Below are 23,416 nucleotides of genomic sequence, written 5' to 3' on the forward strand. Positions count from 1 at the left end.
GCATTTAATACAAGTAATCAGTTCTGCATAACCTTATCTTTAAATAGGATAAGAAAATGGCAGAGTGGACTTCAACACTCAGCACTGAACAGTATCTTTATTTTGGTATTAAGTACTAGGTTGCTATTTTTAACAGGGTTACATTTTTAGAAATTCTGTAATCAGTTGGTGGCTTGTGTTTTTTTTTTTTTCCTTTTGATTTCCAGACAGGATCCGTACCTCCAGCAGGTGCTGTCCCCCCTGCATCAAGCGCCGCTCCTGCACAGCCTGGATCAGGATTTGGAATGGTCAGTGAAATTTTATAAACTACTCATATTTGTTTAAGACCAAACACAATCACAGAAAGAATTACCACCATGTCTCACTTCACCTAGTGACCTTTGATTCTTTTTTGAGTTACTTACAACCAAAACATTGTATTCTGTTTTGCTTTGTTTTTAAGTCAGCATTCTGTGCTGAAGGAAGCAGAAATTACCCATTTACTTATATGGAACCTTGCTTAGTTTGCCTAATTTGTACATGGCTTGAGGGGACAAAAATTCTGTAGGTTTTCCTTTGGCAACACACCTCCCACCACCATTGCATTACCCCATATTTCTGACAGCAAAAAAAACCCATCAGTTCAGGCATTTCTCACATATTTAAGATTATCTTTCTCAACCTTGAAGGGATCAAATTTCCTTTTTTTAGAAAGAGAGTCTCTGGATGCTGAAGTGCAACCAACACACTTTCTGTTCTTCTGGTTGCAAAATATATATGGCAATGCCTGGAATTCTCCAGCAGAAAACATACAACAGTATGGAAGCTTTGGCTCTTGAGATGTCATATTCTAATTCCCATCAGCCTTTATGAACATGGCCAGTGGTCAGGGATGGTGGGAATTACAGTCCAAGAACATTTCAAGGACTATAGGTTCACCACTCTGACATGGGACAACGCTACCTGCACCCTACCTTGCACCCTACCTTGAAAGAGTATAAAAGGAAATGAAATTAACTCTTCTGTTCAAATCAAACTGTGCATATTATGCTCAAAGGATGGAGTATTGCACACCTGCTATGCTGTGACCTAGTCAGATCCACAGGTTGACAGTCCAACAACTTGCTGTGTTTGTACTGCAGACACCATTAAGTGTTCTCAAATCTTTTCCAGCAACCCCCTGGAGCAGGTGTTCCAATGATGCCACAGCAGCCTGTTATGTATGGACAGCCTGCAATGAGGCCACCATTTGCAGCAGCTGCAGGACCTGGTGCACAAGTAAGAGAGATGGATTTATGTGCATAACTTAATGAAAAAAATATAAAATTAGCCAAGCTGTTTAACTTCAACCACCACCATTATTTTCATATGGATTTTGTATTCTTAGTGACTACTTTTATAGTTTTTGTTCCAAGAGGATCACAGTTTAACCCACTGTTCCAGAAGATTGTGGTTCCTTCTGGCTGTGTATATGTAGATGTAGGTGACAAAGCCCCTGCATAACACTTTTTTAAAAAGTTAAATCCGTTTAGCTAGAAAGGATCTACACCTCAACCTTAAAGGCTAAAGGAAGTTTAATATAAGGAAAACCTCTTTTTCATATAAGCAGCAGCTGTGTCCTGTTGAATTTTATTGCGATAACAGTAGTAAAAGAATAATACTTCTGTTTTAAAGCAAGGCACACAGTGCACAGGGGCTGTTTAAAGGGGAATTGTGCTTCTGTTTGGCTTTCAGGAGTGCTATTCTCATTTAAAACAATATACTCCCCACACACTTTAGTTTTCAGCAGCCATTTAGGGGGAGTTACCACTATTGCACTACTGAATTTGTGCTGCTCTTGGATATGCTTAGCTCAAAATGCATCCAGTGTAATTAAGGTAACATCTGTGGAACAGGATGTAAAGTGAAAACAACATTCATTCACTGAATATCCTTTGCATCTTTATTTTGATGAAGTAGGATCTTAATATTTATTTTGTCAGTATGCCCATGCTCATGTTTTTCTCTTTTTTTCCTTTTGTTGCTGTTCTTGACTGATGGAAAACCTGTTCAGCTGTCTCCGAGTCCCACACCTGCTACTCAGAGTCCCAAGAAACCTCCAACAAAGGACCCATTAGCAGATCTTAACATCAAAGATTTCTTATGAACTATTTATGGTATGAGATTGCTTCTTATGTGCTCCACTGGAATACAGTCAAAACTTATTCAGTAAAGCTTATTTATTGCATTCCTCTGGCATTTCAGATGTGACTCTAAGCATTTTAATTTTGAAAATTTTAGTAGTCTGCTAAACATCCTTTAAAGCTTTATTTTTATCTACAAAGGTCATTTTGGATCATTAGTTCACTTTAAAAAACCTGTCTTCCTTTCCCTTTTCACAACTGCATACATCCAGCCCTACCCCTTGCAAGCAGTTCCACAGTCTTTTGCCAAGGAGACATAAAATTGCAAAAGAGGTTGCAGTGCATTTTGCAGAAACTGACATTTTCAAAATGCCTGTAGGTGTGCGAAATCTCATTTGATATTTCTCTTTATTGAGGGCCAGTATGTCATAGTCATTCAAGTTTTGGACTACACTCTAGATACCAGGGTTTGATTCCCAGGTGGGCCATGGCAAACCCCCTCTGAACAAATCTTGCCAAGAAAACCACATTATAGGGTCACCTTAAGGTTGCCATAAGTCAGAAATGATGTGAAGGCACACAGAACAGCACTTATTATTATGAAACAAAAGCAGGCAGAGAGGTGGGATTCCTTTTGGTGCACTACATGTAAGGTTGCACTTTTTTCCAGGATGGTGCAGCCATAGCAAAGGAATGCAGTCACAGTCTGCTAGGTCCACATAGCTTGTTTCTCCGGTAACTGACTTCATTCATGGTAGCTGACACCTTTTTTGCCCTTCTGCGAATGTCGTTGTGCTTGTGTAGCATGCTGACAGAATTTTGGCCAGATTAACAAAAAATATAAAGACAAAACCAGGGGTAGTTCACAGTGTAAATACTGAGAAAAGTGAATGTGTTCTCCAACTTGGTCATTCTACAAGATAACAAAGGTACACCTTTCAGTAAACCTGCTTCTCCTATTCAGAGATGTACTTCAACAAATTTATTTGACTCATTTCTTAATTATAAATATATGCTTTAAAAGGGACTATCCCATGGGCTATCAGTTGCTTATAATTATTGAAGTCCTGAAAATATAGGAGTTCTTGAATAATCTTTCCTTATACCTCTTCTCTGGATGCTATAATATTTAATATAACAATAGATTGTTCATTAGCTAACAGAATTTTAATAACATATACATTTTAATAGTAGACTTGTCCTGCCCATGTTAAACTTAATTCTAGCCACCTCTTGACATTTACCATTTCTGAAATATTTTGAGTGGTTGTGACCCATTTCCACTATATTTTCTATTCATATCCCAAGATGTTTTATCCTAGAAGATTTTCAATGAACCTTATAAACTGTTATTCCAGTCACAGTTTAGTTTGTTTCAACAGGGTAAAGCATTGATTCAGAAATGTCTTGTAATCTGAATTTTCAGAAAACATGTTGAAAAGTACATTATTTTTAGGAACTGCTTCTTCAGGGATAAAAAAATATGACCATATTATTTGCATAAAGATACCTTTTCTTGAAAGCACATTCTCTCTATATATGTGAGTGGGTGTATGTGTGTGTGTGTCATTTCTGTTTACATACATTGCTAAATATTTCTAATTCTGTTTCCTCCTTCCCATCTGTAGTTTTATGACAGGATAATTGAAGATGCAAGTTTGGAATCAACAAAGAAGAATTTTGTTGCTCAGAATTTCCAAGTGAGCCACCACTACCAAACCCAGTGCTTACTCAGACTTCTCTCCTACTTCCAAAACGTGTAGCACAGCTGTGAAAGTGAACATTAGGAATGTGTACTATATTAGTTGTTATCCCTTCTCTCTCTCTCTCTCTCTTTCTCAGTTTGTGTACTTGGGTTATTATTTATGTGTTTTACAACTTAAACAATGGATGTATGTTTCTGATGCCTTCTTAGTGCTTTTCTGAACCTATTTCAATAGGGACTGATTATGCAGCTGTTGTGTGTGGTGAGCCATATGGAGCGATGTGTCTGTGTTTCTGGAAGTCTCAATGTAAATAACTGGCAAACCCTCTAAATCTTCCTCTTTGAAGTCCAATTTCTCTTGTATACCTGTTATACAAAACAATAGTGTGATGATGGTAGTAAGAAAAGCACTCTTCAATCCTACAAATTCTTTTTTGTGTGGAATACAATTTTTTTTTCCAAATGCAGAATTCTCAAATTGTTGTGGGATATGTTTTATTTTTGTGGCACTGTATATGTTAAGTTTAAATTATAATTAAAAGTAATATAAAGAAAAAAATCCCATTTAATGCATCTTCTATGAAATTACTTCAAGAAGAATTAAGAAGAAAACAACATTATATTGTCTTTTGCTGTCATTAAAAAAACAACAGCTTTTTTGTCTGTCCTTTTAAGTGCACTGAAAGTGAGAGGGGAGTTTCTAGCCATGCTGATGAAGAAACCCAAACATGGTGGAGCAAACATTTCAAGAATTGTCAGGATAATCAGTGTATCTACTGGCAAATCCTGAAAACTGGTTTTTATTTTATTTTTATTTAGCTCTTACATGCATCGGTTAGTTTGGTGCTTCTCTATATTTGCCTTAGACTAGTGTTTTTCTATCCCCATACAGCACTGTGTATTTTCTGTACTGTTCGTGATTAGAGGTCACACTAAACTGGAGAACTGCACCCTTAACTGTAAACAACAACAAAAAGTATTCTTTTTACATTTTAGTTTGTTCTCTCATACTGTTCGTGCTGATGGCTTGGCTTAAGATTTTTGACTCCTTAATAAGGTCACTGTTGATCAGTGTTACAAGTGGCTTGGCAGCTCTTTGTAAAAGCATATTAGGTTGGAAAGATGTTCACCAAAGTCTTTCAAATTAACTATTTAATCAATATATGGTACCATTCTTAAGAGGTGGCTGTAAACTGAATTTATTGTGGGGATAAGATACACTATAATGACAGAGAGTTAGAGAGAGAATTTCAAAATGGGTTTTCTTTGTATTTTGTTTTGAGAAAAACCCAGTGCATGTATACCCTCTGAGATGCAATAAAACACCTTGATCAAAGTCAATTCAAACATAAAAGCTGTCTCCTTTAATTACCCAGAACCATTTACATTGTGTTTATAATACAAAGCACAGTTACTGTTTTTATAGTTCTGAAATAATTGTTGGAAGTGTGGATGTTCTTGCAGTTTGTTATAAAAATGGAATTAAGTCATATAAAAAGTACACCAAATCCCCATTTGAATTTGGTGGAATTTAGTGGAATTCTGGGAAACAGGATGCTGGACCAAACTGCAAGAGAATTCTCTGAACTGTTGTAAGAAATGCTACAGTACTCTGCCAGTATAATGCTATACATGTTTATTCAGAAGTGGGTTCCATTGTTTTCAGTGGACTTTTGTCCAGTAATTTGACTGAAGGAAGCCCCCTGTTTATAAAGCCAGGCAACTCAGCCACACCCATAGTTCAGACCAGTAATTCCCAAAGTGGTTGGTACACCTTCAGGAGATGGTGGAAAGGGGCAGGGTGTGTGTGAAAATGGGCCTTCAGTCAAAAGTATTGGTGTGCAAGAAAGATAGGAGGAACCATCAGCCTTTACGACCATGTTGAGGATGAAGATTGTATGAAACTTCTTTTCAGGGTCTCTTAAAACCACTACACAGCCACACCGATAATTTCGTGTAGTGGTGTCTCCCACTCTTCACCTGCCCATGTGAGCCCATTCCCTTAGCTACATCTTTTGTTAGTAGTGGCAGTAATGGTTGGGAAACTTCTGCAGTTTGGCACAGGGCATTGCTGCTGTAGCTCAGAGCCGTGCTCTTTTGGGACAGACTGATTGACTGGAGCAAGGAGTTAGAGCACATGGTGAAAGCTTTGTGAGCTTTCCCGGGACTTGGCTATCAGGTTGGAACTGCACTTCTGCTCCTGCTTACTTTCATCATTCAGGCTGAGAGAAGAGATAACAGAAGAAACAATGTTGGGTTATGTGGAAGGGGTGGGGGACACTTGAAGCTGTATGAGGAAGATGTGTCTCTGGAGAAAGAGAAGGAAGAGTATCCAGGATCAATTCTTGGAAAGAATCCTTCAACTTGGATTGACTCCTGTAGTTATAATAGTTAAAATCTCTCTCTTTCCCTGTCCATGTCATTCTCAGTCCAGAGCATGTGGCCTCTATAAACCCCTTCTATACACACTGGCTTTGCTACTCTCTGCCCCAACAAAAAAGAATTGAGAGTCCTTCCTTGCCAGGGAGATGCTTCTCCCTTTGCCCCTGGTCACCTTGAGAGCAGCAACTAAGCCGTTGGCTGAGTAGCAGCTGAGCGGCCTCTTGCCCACACTGGCCTTTGCCACAAGGCCAGCATGGACAAGAAGCTTCTCAGTTGCTGCTCAGCCAACTGCTCCCAAAGTGATGGGGTGTAAAGGGAGCAGAAACTGAGATGGGTTGTTTTGAATTTGCAGTAACATATTAGAGCTAATATCAGGAAATATGGATTGAGAGGGTGTTAGGGTTGTCACCTAAGAGGAAAGGGGGTGGCAGCCAAAAAAGTTTGGGGACCACTGATTCAGACAGTGTTTCAAGAGTGCGTTTCACAGTTCTGTGCGTGTAGCCTTTCACTCCATCTATGGCAGAGGATTTTTGCCACCTGCCAAAGCTTTTGCCTTTCCTGAGAGCTTGGAGATCTTTTGTCCAACTCCTATTCCTGCTGACAATCCTGTGCATTTGGAGGAGGAGGAAACTGGCTATCAGGCATCTGTTCTGGCAGTAGTATATCTGTTTCATCTTCTGAGGAAAATGAACTCTCAACGGACATGACACCAGGTAAATGTACATGGGATTGTTCAAAAGGCCCCCAGTGTGGAAAATAAACTGGGAAGGCATTTATTGTAGCTGACAAAGGTGAAATCAGTTAGCTTGCATCAAAATATTACAGAGCTGGAAAAATTATAGAAAGGGGTAACCCAAACAATTGGTGTGCTGTAAAAATCCCTGCTCAGCCATGGAAATCTACTGGATGACCTTGGGCAAGTCACATTCTCTCAGCTTTACAGAAAGGCAAAGGCAAACCTCCTCTGAACAAAGTTTGCCAAAAGCCCTTGGTAGGGTTGCCTTAGGGTCACCATATATCAGAAACTATTTGAAGGTACACAATAACAAACCAGCATCACTATGTGGCAACACTGCAGTAAGGAATTTAGTTTGAAGAGGAGCAAGAAATAATACATACAGTATAAGTGTATAAAATTATGCATGATATAAGAAATTGAACAATATTTTTCTCCCTCTCAAAATATTAGTAAATGGGTTCATCCAGTGAACTTGAATGGTGTGAGGGTCAGGATAGGTGTCCTATTCTCACATTGCACCAGCAGGCAGGGTACCAAGAGTTCAGAAGCCAAAGGAGCAAGCAGTATCAAAACCAATCTAGGATCAGGAGTCATAAATTCTAAGCAAAGTACATGGTACTAGATAACAAGGTCAAGAACTGTCCAGGGTCATAAATCATAGTGTCATATCTTGTTGTAAATTCAGGCATGGAAAAGGAACCAAGTTTGTTTCCAGCAACCAAAAGTGGAAAATCCTTGAAATATAAAGCATGCTGACTCAGCCCCTCCCAGCTTGCAGACCGTATTTCAAGAGGACATTTCCCTGCTACATGTTCTCAGCCTCTCATTTTGCCTGTGTGTATGTGGGGGGGGAGGGGGGAGGAACTGTTTCAGATGCTGCAGCATTCACCTTTCTTGAGGACTTATTGCTATCTCTCCTATCTCCTCTTTCTTCTGTGAATCACTCAGGTGGCTGTCAGACTTAGCTAGAGGATGACACAGCTATGGTAAGTCTTCATACTCAGAAGCCAAACTGTCAAGTGGAACATCACAATAGGGAAAAGTGAGGGCTTCTTCGCATAGTGTGTCATTAAACTATGAAATTTGTTTTCACAATACATAATAATGACCACCAACATAGCATTAAAAGGGGATTAGGAAAAAACCCATTGAGAATACGTTTCTCTGTGACCACTAACTGTGATGACAATGAATACCACTCACTGGAGAAGAACAGGAGGAGAATCAGAGAATGATAGAGTTGGAAGAGAACACAAGGGCCATCCAGTCCAACCCTATTTTGCCCCATTATGTTTAAATCAGTTTCTAATTTAGTAACAAACAGTTGATTTGCCAGATTTTGGAACAATAAATTTAATGACAGTATAAAACAAGAAAAAACAAACAGGTTTATTCTGCATTAGCCAATCAGACTTTTGCAAACAGCATTAAAAGGAGAAACAAACAGCATAAATCCATACACAGATTAAATAATATAATTAACTTAATGATATAAACATGCAAAATGTGTCTATCATTATATTTACAATATATAACCCCCTGTCATGCAGGAATACATAATCAAAGCATTCCTAACAGGTGGCCATCTAGCCTCTATTTAAAAACTTCCAAAGGAGACTTCTCTGAGGAAATATGTTTCACTGTCAGCAACTCTCACCCTTAGGAAGTGGGTATGAGGCATATCTCACCATGTCCTGAGGGCAACTAGCAAATCTGTTGTTTCAGGGACTAAACAGTTGTTTGTGTAACTCATCAGCTATGCATCACCATAATATTTTAGCCCACCAGACAAATCCTAGTATAGTTATTGGCTAGGCCAGGTAACAAAGAGAAATCTAGGAATGTTCTTAAAAGAAACCTGGGCTCTAAGCTGAATGGTAGCCATAGGACACGTGTATTCCACAATACTTGTGGCTGGCCTGATGGTACTTTCCAATAAATGGCTGATCTGGAGCTCTTATACTTAACTTTTATTCTTGCAGAGCCTAATGCTCCAAGTTAAACAGGTCTGTTCATAGGAAAGCCCCCTTAATTTCAAGGAGGCTTTATTTCCATGCATACACACTTATGACTGACAGCGTAATCCTCATCTTTCTAAATGACTGTTCTAATGCTCAAGTATGAAAAAAAAATCAAAGAAAGGAAAAAGGTGTTGGAGGGATTTCTTTAAAACCTTAGATCAAGTCTGGGCATGCCTAGGTTGCATTGTCTGAAATAATTGCAAAGGCTTGAGAGGAAAGCCTCTTAACATAGCACTATTTTCACATGAAATATGCTTTTTCATAGAGCCAGCATACTGTAGTTAGAGTGTTGGACAAGGACACTGGGAGACCAGGGTTTGAATCCCTGCTCAGCCATGGACAGCTACCAGGTGACCTTGGGCATGCCATACTCTCTCAGCCTCAGAGGGAGGCAAGGGTAACCCCATTCTGAACGAATTCTGCGAAGAAAACTTGTAATAGGTTTGCCTGTAAAGCATTTCTTTGTTTCTTTGGCGGGTTACAAACGGCCCTCAAAGGGCCGTTTTCCCGCCGCCGCCATTCGCTGCGTAGGGAAGCCCCAGTGGCCAGACCGCGAGGCTTCCCCGTGCAGCAAAAAAGGAGTGCCAAAATGGCGCTCCTTTTAGGAACGCAGAAGTGGCGCCGTGAGGGGCGGAGCGCACCCTCGCGGCGTCACTTCCGCCACGACATGTCTGGATGCACAGCGTCCAAGACGTCAAAATGGCAGCGCCCATATGGATGGGCGCCGCTATAAAGTCCGCGCTCCGCACGTACTGGGAGGAAGGGCCGTCAGGAAGGTAAGAACCTTCCTAACCCTAATACGGCCCTTCCTAACCCTAGTACGCGCGGAGCGCGTACTTTATGGCGGTTTATAACCCGCCTTTATTTCATTTCTACAGAAGTTTCTCTTGAGTCCATTGGGTCAACAACACAGTGTTGCTATTACATTTCCTGGCATAGAAACATATTGATTATCTCAGTTCTTCCATCAGTATTGGGGTAAGCAACTGTAACCTGATCCAGGAGCCACTTTTCTTCCTCAGGACTTTCTGGGGGCCACATAGACTCACAAAATGCAAAACAAAGAAAGAATATGCCCAGCCCAGAAAAACAAAAAGTTTCAGATGTTTATATAGAGCAGAGGAGCACTGTAACCTTTCCTTTGGCTAGAATTCTCCCTTGTTTTAGCAACACAAATGGCCGCTAAAGGAGTTCAGGGCTCCTAAAACAGCTGGAGGTAGATACATGCCATCCCAGACCCAGAACCACACCTTGCCCACCACTTCTTTGTGTCACGGTTATTTTATTCAAATGGATAGTCTAGCAACAACAGTGTAAAATAAATTATAAAGTTCTCCTACTGATGAGACATTCTCACATTTTCTGTTGCTCAGATTGGGGGGGGGGGGAGATGTTAATTTAAGAAGCAGTTGAGGGAATTTACAGGTTTAAAACATTTGAAAAGCAGTGAGCTAGAAAGCAAGTTTTGAATCTAAGGCCTGTTACAGACTGCCAAAATAAAGCTGCTTCGGGTCTCTTTGGAGGTATGCTATTTAAATGATACATGGGTCCTAAGAGTCTGGAGGTCACGCCAAAGCCACACTCCATTCCTAAGCACTGGAGTGCAGCTTTGGTGCAGCTTCCGGATTCTTAGGACCCATGCATCATTTAAACAGCATACCGCCAAAGAGACCTGAAGCAGCTTTATTTTGGCAGTCTGTAACAGGCCTAAGGTTGCCCTCCGGTGGATATATAATAAAACTTCTCTGTTACAATTGTATAATTGATGTGCTTCAGTTTTCTTAGTGCTATCAATGGGGAAAAATATTCACCATTATTTGTGTTTGAGCTGACAAATTGCTCAACCTGAGAAGAGCTAGTTGGGAACAATAACAGACAGATGAGAATTTGGCACAGTGTTTGCACACCAAAATTGTTTCTGGAAATAATAAAATAATAATAATTAGGTTTATAAAGATAATAGCCAGCCGTTTCCATAGATCAAGGCGGGTTACAAACATAACAGTTACAGAGGTAAAAAACACATACACAGTAACAGCAATTATACATTAAATCACAATAGCAATATCCAACACATAAGATTTTACAACAAAGATAATAACGGTGAGGGGGAGGAAGGAGGCTACAAAGGGAGAAAGTTAGGGGAAAGCTGTTTGGACAGGAAGGTTTTTAATTTCCTTCCTGAACCGCTCAAGGAGGTGGCCAAGCGGAGCTCACTGGGAAGCACGTTCCAGAGCAAAGGAGCCGAGATGGAATAGGCTCTACGTGATGTTGTGGCGTATTTAGAATCTGGACTGTCAACAATGCTTCCCAGCCAATCTGAATGTGGCGGGGCAGATTATATGGGGAGAGGCGGTTCTCCAAGTACCCTGGGCCCAAGCCATTTAGGGCTTTATATGTTGTTTGTGAATTTTATATCCTACCTTTTTCCCCCAATGGGATTCAAGGCAGGTATTATTGTTCTGCACAGAAATAAAGAAGGAAATTTATTGTGTAAAATTGGAGGCGGGGTCCTGGCAAAAAATGTGTAGAAAAATCATGGTTTGGCACAAAATCTATTTTGCATTCAAGCGGCATGTTTTTAATTGCAGGAAAAGGATTTCCACAGGGGAAAATAAAAAACAGTTTCCAGAGACACATATTGCTGTTTGTTGAATATGATTTTACTAAGCATATCGGTTTTGCACAGAAAAAAATCCATGGTCTTTCTAAAAAACAATTTTTTGTGTGTCTTATACAAAGACATAGTTTCATGCCACCAGCATCCCAAAACTCCCTTCCGCGAAAACACAATTGGTAAGTTTTGCACACACAAAAACCTTTGAGTTTTGCATGGAAAAATTAAGTGTGTTTATAGAGAACAGTGACTGGAATCCTACTGAATTACAGACCTATACAGTCAATTCTGGCCTGACTCCTATAATTCTCAATTAATGAGCAACAGCTGGATGATCAAAGGGATCTGTTAATCTTTTGCTTGAGAAGCAATTGGTTGCCATTCCACTCCCTCCCATGAATGATCTCCATTGGACAGGTCCCTGTTGCAATTCCCCATCAAACAGAGAGTACTCGTGCTAATGTGGGGAGGTTGAAAAACCAGCTGCTTCCTAAGCAACATGAAGTTAAAGCTTACACTGGTAACTCCCCGATAGGATTCTGGCCAATGTTTTGTTTGTTTGTTTGTTTGTTTGTTTGCATGAATATTGTTGGAGTTTCTGTGTGGAAACTGTTTGCACACAGCCTCATTTTCTTCTGAAAACATTGACCTGAATTCGGTTGCTAGGCCTACCAAAGTACCCATTGAATCAGTGGGATTTATCTAGCATTGATTTTTTGTTGGTAACTGCCTTTGAGTCAACTTCATCTCATGGGAGAACCTATGGTTGAGACATCACAAAAAACAAACAACAACCCTGTCCTTTACGTCTCTGCTCAGGTCTTGCAGGCCCAGGTCTGTGTCCTCTCTATTTGAGTCTAACCATCTGGCATGTGGTCTTCCTCTCTTTCTGCTGCCTTCACCTTTCCAGCATCATTGTCTTTTCTAATTATTCATTTTTTCTGATGTTGCCAAAGTATGAGAGCTTCAATTTAGCCATCTTGGTTTCCAGAGATTTCTAGAACCCATCTGTTCTAGAACCCATTGACTTACCATTAATTACCTACTGAGATAGAATTAACTTACCTTCAGAAATTCAGCTTCAGCGGTCTTGGATGAAACGGATTATCTGGACCCATTTCAAACTGGCTTCCGGGAGGGTTTACGGGGTTTTTTTTTTTGAAGGGAACGGGGCCATGGTCGCCTTGGTCGATGATCTCCGTCTGAGCATCGACAGGGGAAGCGTGTCCCTGCTGGTGCTCTTGGACATCTCAGCGGCTTTCGATACCATAGACCATGGTATCCTTCTGGGGCGCCTGGCAGAGGTGGGGATCGGGGGCACTGCGCTCCAGTGGTTCCGTTCCTACCTCTCCGGGAGGTCCCAGATGGTGCAGCTGGGAGACGTGTGCTCCGACGAGAGGCCCCTTAAAACTGGGGTCCCTCAAGGGGCCATTCTGTCTCCCATGCTATTTAACATTTACATGAAACCGCTGGGAGAGATCATCCGGAGACATGGGGCGCGGGGTTATCAGTACGCTGATGACACCCAAATCATTTTCTCTATGTCTCCGACTGATGCAGTGACTGGGGATGGCGTCTCTCCTCTTGTGGCCTGTCTGGAGTCAGTAATGGGCTGGATGAGGGAAAACCGACTCAAATTGAATCCAGAGAAAACGGAGGTACTAGTGATAGGTTCTCCTGGTCCAGGAATGGCGGTGGTTCCACCTGTCCTGAACGGGGTCACGCTCCCCGTGAAGGACTCCGTGCGCAGTCTGGGGGTGCTTCTTGACTCGTCGCTTCACCTGACTGCTCAGGTGAATGCGACGGTCAAGAACACCTGTTATCAGCTTCGGCTGATCCGCCAGCTGCGCCCATATCTGGCCCAGAGGGACCTAGAAACTGTTGTACATGCTCTGGTAACCTCGAGATTGGATTTCTGCAACGTACTCTACATGGGGCAACCCTTATACCAAACTCGGAAGCTACAAATGGTGCAGAATATGGCGGCCCGGCTGGTCACTGGTGCTCCCAGGACCAGCCATATAACACCGGTTCTTAGGGACCTCCATTGGCTGCCCATTCGCTTCCGAGCTCAATATAAGGCGTTGGTTATTACCTATAAAGCCCTAAATGGCTTGGGCCCAGGATACCTAACGGACCGTCTCTCCCCGTACATTCCGCCTCACACCCTCAGAACGTCTGGGCAGCAACTACTGAAGGTGCCTGGGGCCAGATTAGCCTCCACCTCGCGGAGGACTTTTTTCCATAGCTGCCCCAGCCCTTTGGAATAAGCTGCCCACTGAGCTCCGCTCATCTACCACCCTGGCCCAATTTAGGAAGGATCTCAAAACCTTCCTATTCCAGCAGGCATTCCCCGAATAAATATCCTGTGGGCCTCCCTCCTCTTCCATGGCCATGAGGTTGGGCTATAGGGGCTTTTTATTTGTTATTGTGTTTTATGGTTTTTAACTTTTCCTGCACTGTATGTATTTTAATCTTGTTGTTAGCCGCCCTGATCCCTGGAAGGGCGGGATAAAAATAAAATTTTTATTATTATTATTATTATTAAATGGGGCTACTCTACTTGGGATAATCAATAGGATTCCAGCCATTTTTATTTATTCACAATTTTCATGCAAGCTCCCCATGTATATTTCTGTGCAGAATAATTTCCTGAAATAGTTCAAGATGTGCAAATACCAGGCAAGAACTGCGCAGAAATATTCGTTTTCTCATGCAGCAATGAGAATAGTACTGGAATTGGTTATCTCTTCATGGGAGGACATGCCTAATACTAGCATGAATGTAACTTTCTTCATAAGCAACATAACTGGGGACAAGCAATCATGGAACCAGGAGGTGGCAGTGCTGTAAAATATTTGTTGTCAAAATGCAGCACAACCGCTAAACTGTAGGCATATTTATTTAGACGTGTTCCTAACAGAATTCCATGGGTCTACTTCCTAAATAAATGTGAATGGGCTTGTGGCATTAGTTTACATTGTGTGGAATATGATGGTAGAAAGAATCTGATGATCTTGCAATGGACTGTCTGTTCCTCTCTTAATATAAATATAAATGTTCAATTCCCCTCTTTTGGGGTAGGGAATGCCAGCTCTAAATAGAACTGTTAGAGGGAGCCCTATGATCCACAACTCAGACAAAAGGATGGAACATAATTTGGAATCATGCATTCAGCATTCATATATATATATATATATATATATATATATCTTCAATTGCTGGGGCCCAAGAAAGCTCACAACATGATTTTTAAAAGCAGATTCAGCTAGCAACCCAACAGGTTGTAAGATTAAAATGCAATCAAACACCCCATCACAGGGGTTCACAAGCTGGTGTGCCCACATCCCTACGATGTGTGAGATGAGATTTCGGGGTGAGACAAAGATACTTGCATGAATCTGGATTAGGTTCTCTTTTGTCAGTCAAGACAAACTCTAGGAATTTCTTGCAGTCAGCAAGAAAGGTCCACATTTTGACAAAATCATGAATGGAAATCAGGAGCAAAGTAGTCAGTGAATTTTATGTTCACAGCTGGGATTGATTTTAGAATTGGGATTCATGTTTACAATATTTTTCTGAATAAATTACAATCTAATTATTCAATTTAGATTTGCATTTATGCACTGAGTTAAAATCATATTTCTTTAAATTCAGTTTGTTCACCAGCAGTATTGTATGTGGATTAATCTATGGTTTACTTTTGTAGGAGGTGCAGATATTAATCAAACACTTCCTAGAGGTATTGGGCATAGAAAAGGTTGGGAACCACTGCCCTGTCATATTAAAATAAAGTCAAAAGTACATGGTTGCAGAAAAGAAAAGCAAAAGCAATAGTATGCCCCACTAAAATTTCCTTCCTCCTAGACAGGCAGCTGCCCAAAGCCTGCCTTAATAAAAGGTCTTTGCCTGCCATTGGAAAGATAACAATGAGGAAGCAAGTCTAGCCTCTCTTGAGAAGTTCCATAATCTGGGAACAACCATAGGGGAGGTCCTGTCTAGTTTCCTTACCAAACATTCCTGTAAGTGGCAAAACCAAGAAAAAGAACTCCCTGCAGATTTTTAAAATCTATATGGAGAGAGATGGTCCTTCAAATCTCCTGGGCCCAAATCATACAGTAGGCCCTTGGTATCCACTGGGATTTGGTTCCACAGTGACCAAAATCCATGGATGCTCAAGTCCCATTATATACACTCTCAATGGCAATGGGCAGCATAATGGAACATACGTGTGAACAGTTGTTCAACTTGCTCTGGAGTGCCCAGGTAATATGAGAATTGGGGGCCAGAATCCTCCAGGCTGGTCCCAGAGCATTATGACCTGTGTGGATGCAGCCTCCAAAGCCCCAGAGGTGAGAAGCTACTCCATGATCCAACACCTTTTTATAATACAGCAGGTTTTTTTTTTAAAAAAAGGAAAAGTTCATACAGATTAAAATAAAAACTGCAGACAATATACAGTGGTACCCCGGGATACGAAATACCCACGTTACGAAATTTCCGGGTTACGAAAAAAATCCATTGAAAATAATTGTTCCGGGTTACGAAGGTTATTTCGGGTTACGAAAAATTTTTTTGGTGCTTTTCGGCGCTTTTTCGCACGAAATCGCGGCTTTTCCCCATTAGCGGCGTTATGGCATTTCGGCTTGCGAGGCTTTTCAGGTTACGAAAGCGGCGCGGAACGAATTAATTTCGTAACCCGAGGGAGCACTGTATAACTTTGTGGTGTACTACAAGGAAAGCCACAAGGATTTTATGAGCACTAACTCTCATGGGTGATTGAGTAGTCTGGGATAATCCATTTCAATTAAGATTTTGTCCTAAAGGAAAAGACAGAACTTTGTGAACCTGACATGGAAAATCAGGTCATTCATGTCTGCTCAATAAATGTATCCAAGCGAGGATCTGCTCTGAGAGAAACAGCTTCAGAGTGGTTAAATCACTGTGGCAAGAATGCATGTAGCTTAGTGGTTTGTGTGTATCTTAGAAACGCTTGGATCTGTGGGCATTTCTCTCCATAGGCTAATATCATGGCTTGCTTTTATCCGAACCAGTAATTTTTGTGTGGCTTTAACCTTTTTTTTAATTTGGCAGCAGCTAAAAGATGGATTGGGTTTGTTCTGAGGTATTTTTAAAAGCTGTTAAAGAACACATGGAATTTGCCAACATATTACTTACAACCTTAGAATTGTCAGCCTTTTTTGGAAAGGGGTGTGGCTGCTGAAATGTGGTACATCAAACAGTCCACTGCGAGTCATGTAGATTTCCAATAGGAACAGAAAACTGAGATAAATAGCTTGGGTTTTTTGTATTGCCAGGAGATTTTTAGGTAGTTTCAAAAGGTAAATTTGTGTGCTTAATATAAGTGGCTGACTTTCTCTAGTTGTTTTACATGTTTTACAGTTTGCACTCCTCCCTTTTTCTTGTGCAGTTCTTTTAAAATATTCTGTACTGCAGTAATTGATTGGGTTGCTGACAGTAACAATGTTGAAATTCAAAGAACTCGTTAAAATTCACATCTTTTGTTCCCAGATGAAGCAAGCAGAGGTTTCTTGAAAACAATCCATCATGGGAATTTATCACACGGGAGGAATTTCTCTTAATTTCAAATGAAAAGAAAGTGGAGCCAAAATGCTTTCATGTGAATTCGCTAGTTCAGCGATTTTATGTGAATTCGATTTGCGTTCGAAATGACTTCCCATTTCCCAGAAATAGCTTGCTATTGCCCGAAATTGTATGTGGTAGTCTATCATGCAATAACATGAAACCCCATGATTGTGTTCAGACTGACTTCCCATTGCCCGAAATTGTGTGTGGTAGTCTATCGCACAATAACGTTAAACCCCATGATTGCATTCAGATTGCCATTGGATTATACTCCAGTTTCCCTCATCTGATAAACTCCAGGCTTTTTCTGTGGTTGGGAGAAAGTCTTCCAGTCTGTGAGGTGGACTTGTTGCATGCTCTCCAACATTTCACAGATTAAAAATAGGACATGTGTACAAGCAACACCAAAGTTGGTCAAGATGGTAAAAATTATTCATGAGGAAGAACACACACACACTCGGAGAGACTGCAGCAGCTTGCCTTTGCCAGAACCTACAGGGAAGGGCAAGACCCCATCTTTCCTCTCCTCTCATCCCTGCTGAGTTAACTTTGTGTCAGCTACTCTGAAATCATTTTGCGGCAACAGAAGTAAACTGAGGACAAAGGGAGAAAGTCGGAGGAGGAGACGGAACTGAGACATTTTAAAACCAAGTGAAAAAGTGAAATGACAGAGGACTGAGACTGTCCCTGTCAGATCAGGACAGTCAGAGTATGTCTTGTAGGCTTTGTACAAACAAGCAACTATGGATGACAAGTAAGATTCAACAGTTCCCTGTTGTATGAAAATAATCTGGGCAATAACCATACAAATGTGCCAACAACCATGGCCAAAAAATTTTATGGCCATTACAGATGTGTAACCTGGAGTTACTCACATATGACTGTTACATATTCACTGGCCCTATGTAGCCCTTGATCTACAGCAATTGAAGTAAGCTGAATACAAAGGGGGAAATGGGGAGAGGAGAGAGAAACTGGAACATTTTAAAAGCAGCTTTAAAAATGAGACAAATTAGGATTGATTGGGACTGTCCCTGCCAAATTGGGACAATTGGAGGGTATTCAATTCCTGGACAATGGGATGCTAATGCTTATTAGCATTAGGCTTGGGAACTGGGTGGATTATGAATAAACACATATTAAAACTGCCACATTTCCATAAGTGTACTGCAGGTTTGGAATAGCAGAGTGGAGTTCAAAAGACAAATGACCACACTTTTTTGCAGAAACCTTCACCGCTACTGTCATAATCTTCATCTTTACAAGGAAAACTCTTCCTATCCAACAAATGCCTTCTATCTGAGCCCAATTTAAGAAGCACTGTTTCAGCTACTAATCAATAGTGTGACTTCAGGCAACTGCCACATCACACTGTTGCCTTGAACTGATTTTCCTAAGCTTTCTGCTGATGAAATCTGCATTTTTGTCTCTTGCTGTTATGGCAGACATGCTGTTGCTTATATGGCAGTGAAATGTGCACTTAATTACATCTTTTCTGAAAACCATTTTCAATAAAGAATGTTGATTATGAGGAAATCTTAACTGTTGGGCACATTCTTTGAAAGTAACATGTGTGTTGTGTGCATTCATGTCATTTCTGACTTATGGATACCCTAAAATTCATGGGGTGTTCTTGGCAAGATTTGTTCAGAAGAGCATTACCATTGCCTTCCCCTGAAGCTGAGAGAATGTGACTCGCCCAAGGTTACCCACTGGGTTTCATGGCCGAGTGTGTGTATGTAATAATAATAATAATAATAATAATAATAATAATAATAATAATAATTTTTATTTCTATCTTCCCGCCTCTCCCAATGGATTGAGGCGGGATCACAGCAGAGTTAAAATTACACTTACAATATTGCAGCATTAGATATTGCACAATTAAAACCACAGCTAAAAATATAAAAACATAAGAACATAAAAGCATAGAAACATAAAAACATAAAACATCAATCAATCACGGGGTCAGCTGTTCTCGTTCCATACTAGTGGTCTTCATAGGAGGTCAGGAGGGTATGCGCAGCGAAAGAGCTCTGTCTTTATCGCCTTCTTGAAAGTTTCCAAGGATGTGACAAGGCGAGTCTCCTCTGGGAGTCCATTCCATAGTCTAGGGCAGGGGTAGGCAACCTTTTTGAGCCAGGGGCCGGGTTGCTGTCCCTCAGACAACTGGGGGGCCGAAGCCAAAAAATAAATAATTAAATAATTTTAAAATTTTAATTAAATAAATAAACCGGGACAAATGTAGGACAAAATTTTCAAATGGAGGAGACATTTTTTTAAAAATGGAGGGCACGCAAAAAAAAAATTGCTGATTTTTAAAAAATGTTAATATAAATGCATGTTTTGGAGGCTTCTATAGACAATTGCCCCCCTTGCCCGCCGCTTGCCCCCCTTGCCTGCCACTTGCCCCCCCTTGCCCGCCTCCTCCTGATAGGCCAAAGGCTCCAGCGGCAATCGGCGGCAGGACCGGGCTGGGGCCAGTCCCAAGGCCTTGCCGGGCCGCATCCGGCCCATGGGCCGCAGGTTGCCTACACCTGGTCTAGGGGCAGCTATACTGAATGCCTTTTGGGAAGTAGAAACATGTTTGGATGCTGGTATCTCCAACAGGTTCTTCCCACTTGTTCTAAGAGTGCATGGCGGATTGTATAGGGATATGCATTCCCATAAGTAACCCAGACCCAAGCCATGTAGGGCTTTAATGATAATAACCAACACTTTGTACTGTGCCCGGAAGCTAATTGGGAGCCAGTGTAGATCTTTCAAAATGGGTGCTATATGGGCAAGTCTCAAAGAACTAGTGACCAACCTGGCTGCCGCATTTTGCACTAATTGAAGCTTCCGAAATTGATACATGGGTAGCCCCATGTAGACCGCATTACAGAAATCGAGACGAGAGATTACCAGAGCATGTACTACAGCTTCAAGGTCCCTTCGGTTGAGGTAGGGTCACATTTGGCGTATCAACCAAAGTTGGTACCAAGCACTTCTGGCTGTCGCATCCACTTGAAATGACAAACGTAGAGATGGATCCAGAAGTACTCCCAAACTGTGAACTTCATCCTTCAGGGGAAGTGTGATCCCATTAAGGAGTGGTGGACAAATTTCCCTCCCTGGACCTAAGGAACCTATGGTAAGTACCTCCATTTTCTCTGGATTCAGCTTGAGTTTGTTTTTCCTCATCCAGCCCATTACTGACTCAAGGCAGGAATTCAGAGGGGAGAAGTCATCCTTAGTCACTGTAGCAGTCGGGGACATAGAGAAACATATTTGGGTGTCATCAGTATACTGATAACCCCGCGCCTCATGTCTCTGGATGATCTCTCCCAGCGGTTTCATGTAAATGTTAAATAGCATGGGGGACAGAATGGCACCTTAGGGGACACCAGATGTAAGCTCTTTTCTAGAAGAGCAACTGTCCCCCAGCCTCACCATCTGGGACCTGCCCAAGAGGTAGGATCGGAGCCACTGGAGCGCAGTGCCCGCTATACCCAACTCCCACAGGCGTTCCAGAAGGATACCATGGTCGATGGTGTCGAAAGCCACTGAGATGTCCAAGAGCACTAACAGGCTCACACTTCCCCTGTCTGTGCCTAGACGGAGGTCATCAATTAAGGCGACCATGGCTGTCTCCACTCCATATCCCGCCCAGAAGCCAGTTTGAAATGGGTCCAGATAATCTTCAAATTGTACCTTCAAATTGCCTGGTGACTTATGGTAACTCCATGAATTTCATATGGTTTCCCTGTTGTTGTTGTTGTTGTTGTTGTTGTTGTGTGCCTTCAAGTAATTTTCAACTTATGGCAACCCTAAGGAGAACCTATCATGGGGTTTTCTTGGCAAGATTTTTTCAGAAGAGGTTTATCATTGTCTTCCCCCGAGGCTGAGAGAGTATGGCTTGCCCAAGGCCATCCAATTGGTTTCATGGCTGAACAGGGAATCAAACTTTAGCAGTTCAACTGTTACCAGAGTAACAGTCCAACATTCAAACCACTTTGCCACACAAAAGTACTTCCTGATTCTAAAAACATTTCTTTCCTAAGAAAAGAAGCCTATGGCCGTAAATCAAGTAACTGGCCATTGCTTTATACAGTATGCCTGCTATGCAGTTTCTTGTATCACATAACATGTGCTTTATGAAATTATATTGTCTATTGTGATGCCCTTGGTTCCAGCTGCAAAGTTAGCATCCAAATTTAGCAGGAAAAGTGGAATCTAACAGGAAAATGTCTCCAAGTTCTGCAGATGTCTCTTACCAGCTTCCAGTTTCTGAAAAGAGCGTCCACTGTGGTCTTGACCCAGGCAAAGTACATGGCTGTGCTCAGCTGTTAGAAAGCTGTGGCATTTCAGGCCAATGTTACTGATGTGGTTAGAGAAGTAGACACAGGACCCACTTAAGACTGAGCAACTGCTGTACACTTACAATGTTGTCTCCACCTTGTATGTTAAAATTAAAGACTGCTTTTTCCACTTTGGGATGCGTACCACAGACTTCTGTCATCTGAGTAACTTTCACTGGCTCGGTGCATATACAAGAATGCTTCATCACAAAAATCATAGTTTGGCCATGAGGAGAGCCTATGCATGCCTCCTTCTTCTTCTCTTCTGCTGAGTGTTGGACTACAACTCTGAAGACAAGGGTTTGAATCCCTGCTGAACTATGAAACCCACTGGGTCACCTTGGGCAAGTCACACACTCTCAGCCTCAGAGGGTGGCAATGGCAAGCTCCCTTTCAAGAAATTTGCTAAGAAAACCTGATATATGACTTTAGGGTCAGAAATCACTTGAAGACACACAACAACAACCCCAAACATTTGTTTGTTTTGTCTTTTGGTCAAGGCTGGCTTATTTTAAACACTAGCTTAGTTTCCAGTGGTGGAATGCTACAGAAGACAAATTCAACAAATGGGGGCAGTCACTAGAGTTTTTAGATCTCAGGATTGGCTGAGATTGGCTGAGGAATGTTTGGCCCCAAGTCTCAGGTCTTGGCCTCCGTTCCCCAGTCCTCTGAGCAAGGAGGAGGCATCTCATGGTGGGGGCATTGCCTTGAAAAGGTGGTGGAGTGCTACAGAAGCCAAAACCTATAAGCAGGGTGCAATCACTAGGGTTTCCAAATCTGAGGGCTAACATATTATCTTCATCTTATTGGATTTGTTATTTTTTTATTTGTACAGTATCCTCTGGGCAACTATAGTTTTAATGTTTCATGCTTAAAGACATCACTGAGATCTGACCCATGTAACGTCACCTTTGTAATATCACAAGGGACTGCTGTGATATTACTAGAATCCCCAAGGTAGGGTTGCCATCCCGGGGGACCTCAAAACTGGGGGGAAATGTAGGACATTGTCACCTTGTCTCTAATCCAAAATGCACTGCAGAAATAAAACAATGCTGGACTGAAATGCCCAGAGTTCCTCACCAAAGCTGCATCCACACTGAGGAAAGAATCCAGTTTGAGAGTGACTTAACTGTCCTGGGTTAGTACTGGGGAATGCTGGGAATTGTAGTACATTGTGGCCCCAGAGCTATCTCTGACAGGGACTCACATAACTCTCCAAACTTAGTTGAACTGCAGTGCCCAGAATTCCTCCCCAGGTGCATCCACACTGAGGAAATGGTCCAGTTTGAGACTGCTCAGTGCTGGGGAATCCTGGGAATTGTAGTCTATTGTGGCACCAGAGCTCTCTGACAGAGAAGGCCAAATGCCTCAGACACCAGAATTCCAGAGCATTGAGCTTTGGCAGTTAAAGGGGTCTCAAAGTGCGGGGGGGGGGGGGGGGGGGGAGAAAAGCCGGGGAGTGTGAATGAGCTTGGCTGTGGGGCTGCTCCGAGAGGAGGAGGAGGAGGCGGAGGCGGAGGGAGGGAGGGAGCCAAGGGAAGTGCCAGGACCATCCGGAGCAGCCTCCTCTCTTCCACCGCTCTGCCCTCCTCAGGCAATGCCTCCGCTGTGGACTATTCAGCCTCCTTTTGTCAAAAGAGCTCTGGTGCCACAAGAAACTACACTTCCCAGAATCCTATAGCACTGAGCCATGGATGTTTAAGGGGGGAGCCTTTTGCTTTCCCAAAGCCCTTCCTATTTACAAGCAAGGCAAAAGCTCTTCCTTTACCAAGCCATTGAAAACCAACCCAAGCGGAGGGCTGATTGCTTCTTTCCCATTGGTCAGCTTCGGGATAAATTTGCATATTACAATTAAAGGTGTTTAGGGCCTCAAAAACGATACTGTGATAAAGAATTACAA

The 23,416-nt window shown here is 41.9% G+C and overlaps 1 protein-coding gene across 8 annotated transcripts in view; it reads left to right on the forward strand.

Annotated features, from left to right (window-relative positions):
• Positions 1 to 5,148, forward strand: part of LOC121917376 (clathrin coat assembly protein AP180-like) — a 92,002-nt gene extending 86,854 nt beyond the window's left edge. For all 8 annotated transcript variants that reach the window (XM_042443298.1, XM_042443300.1, XM_042443299.1 and 5 more), the window contains 4 exons: positions 207 to 287; positions 1,153 to 1,257; positions 2,033 to 2,135; positions 3,731 to 5,148. In XM_042443298.1, coding sequence (XP_042299232.1) covers positions 207 to 287; positions 1,153 to 1,257; positions 2,033 to 2,125 — 279 coding nt within the window. In that variant the 3' untranslated portion in view covers positions 2,126 to 2,135; positions 3,731 to 5,148. The remainder of the gene's footprint in view (positions 1 to 206; positions 288 to 1,152; positions 1,258 to 2,032; positions 2,136 to 3,730) is intronic.
• Positions 5,149 to 23,416: the final 18,268 nt, after the last annotated feature.

This window comes from Sceloporus undulatus, unplaced genomic scaffold (assembly GCF_019175285.1).
Source record: "Sceloporus undulatus isolate JIND9_A2432 ecotype Alabama unplaced genomic scaffold, SceUnd_v1.1 scaffold_16, whole genome shotgun sequence".
Lineage (NCBI taxonomy): Eukaryota > Metazoa > Chordata > Lepidosauria > Squamata > Phrynosomatidae > Sceloporus > Sceloporus undulatus.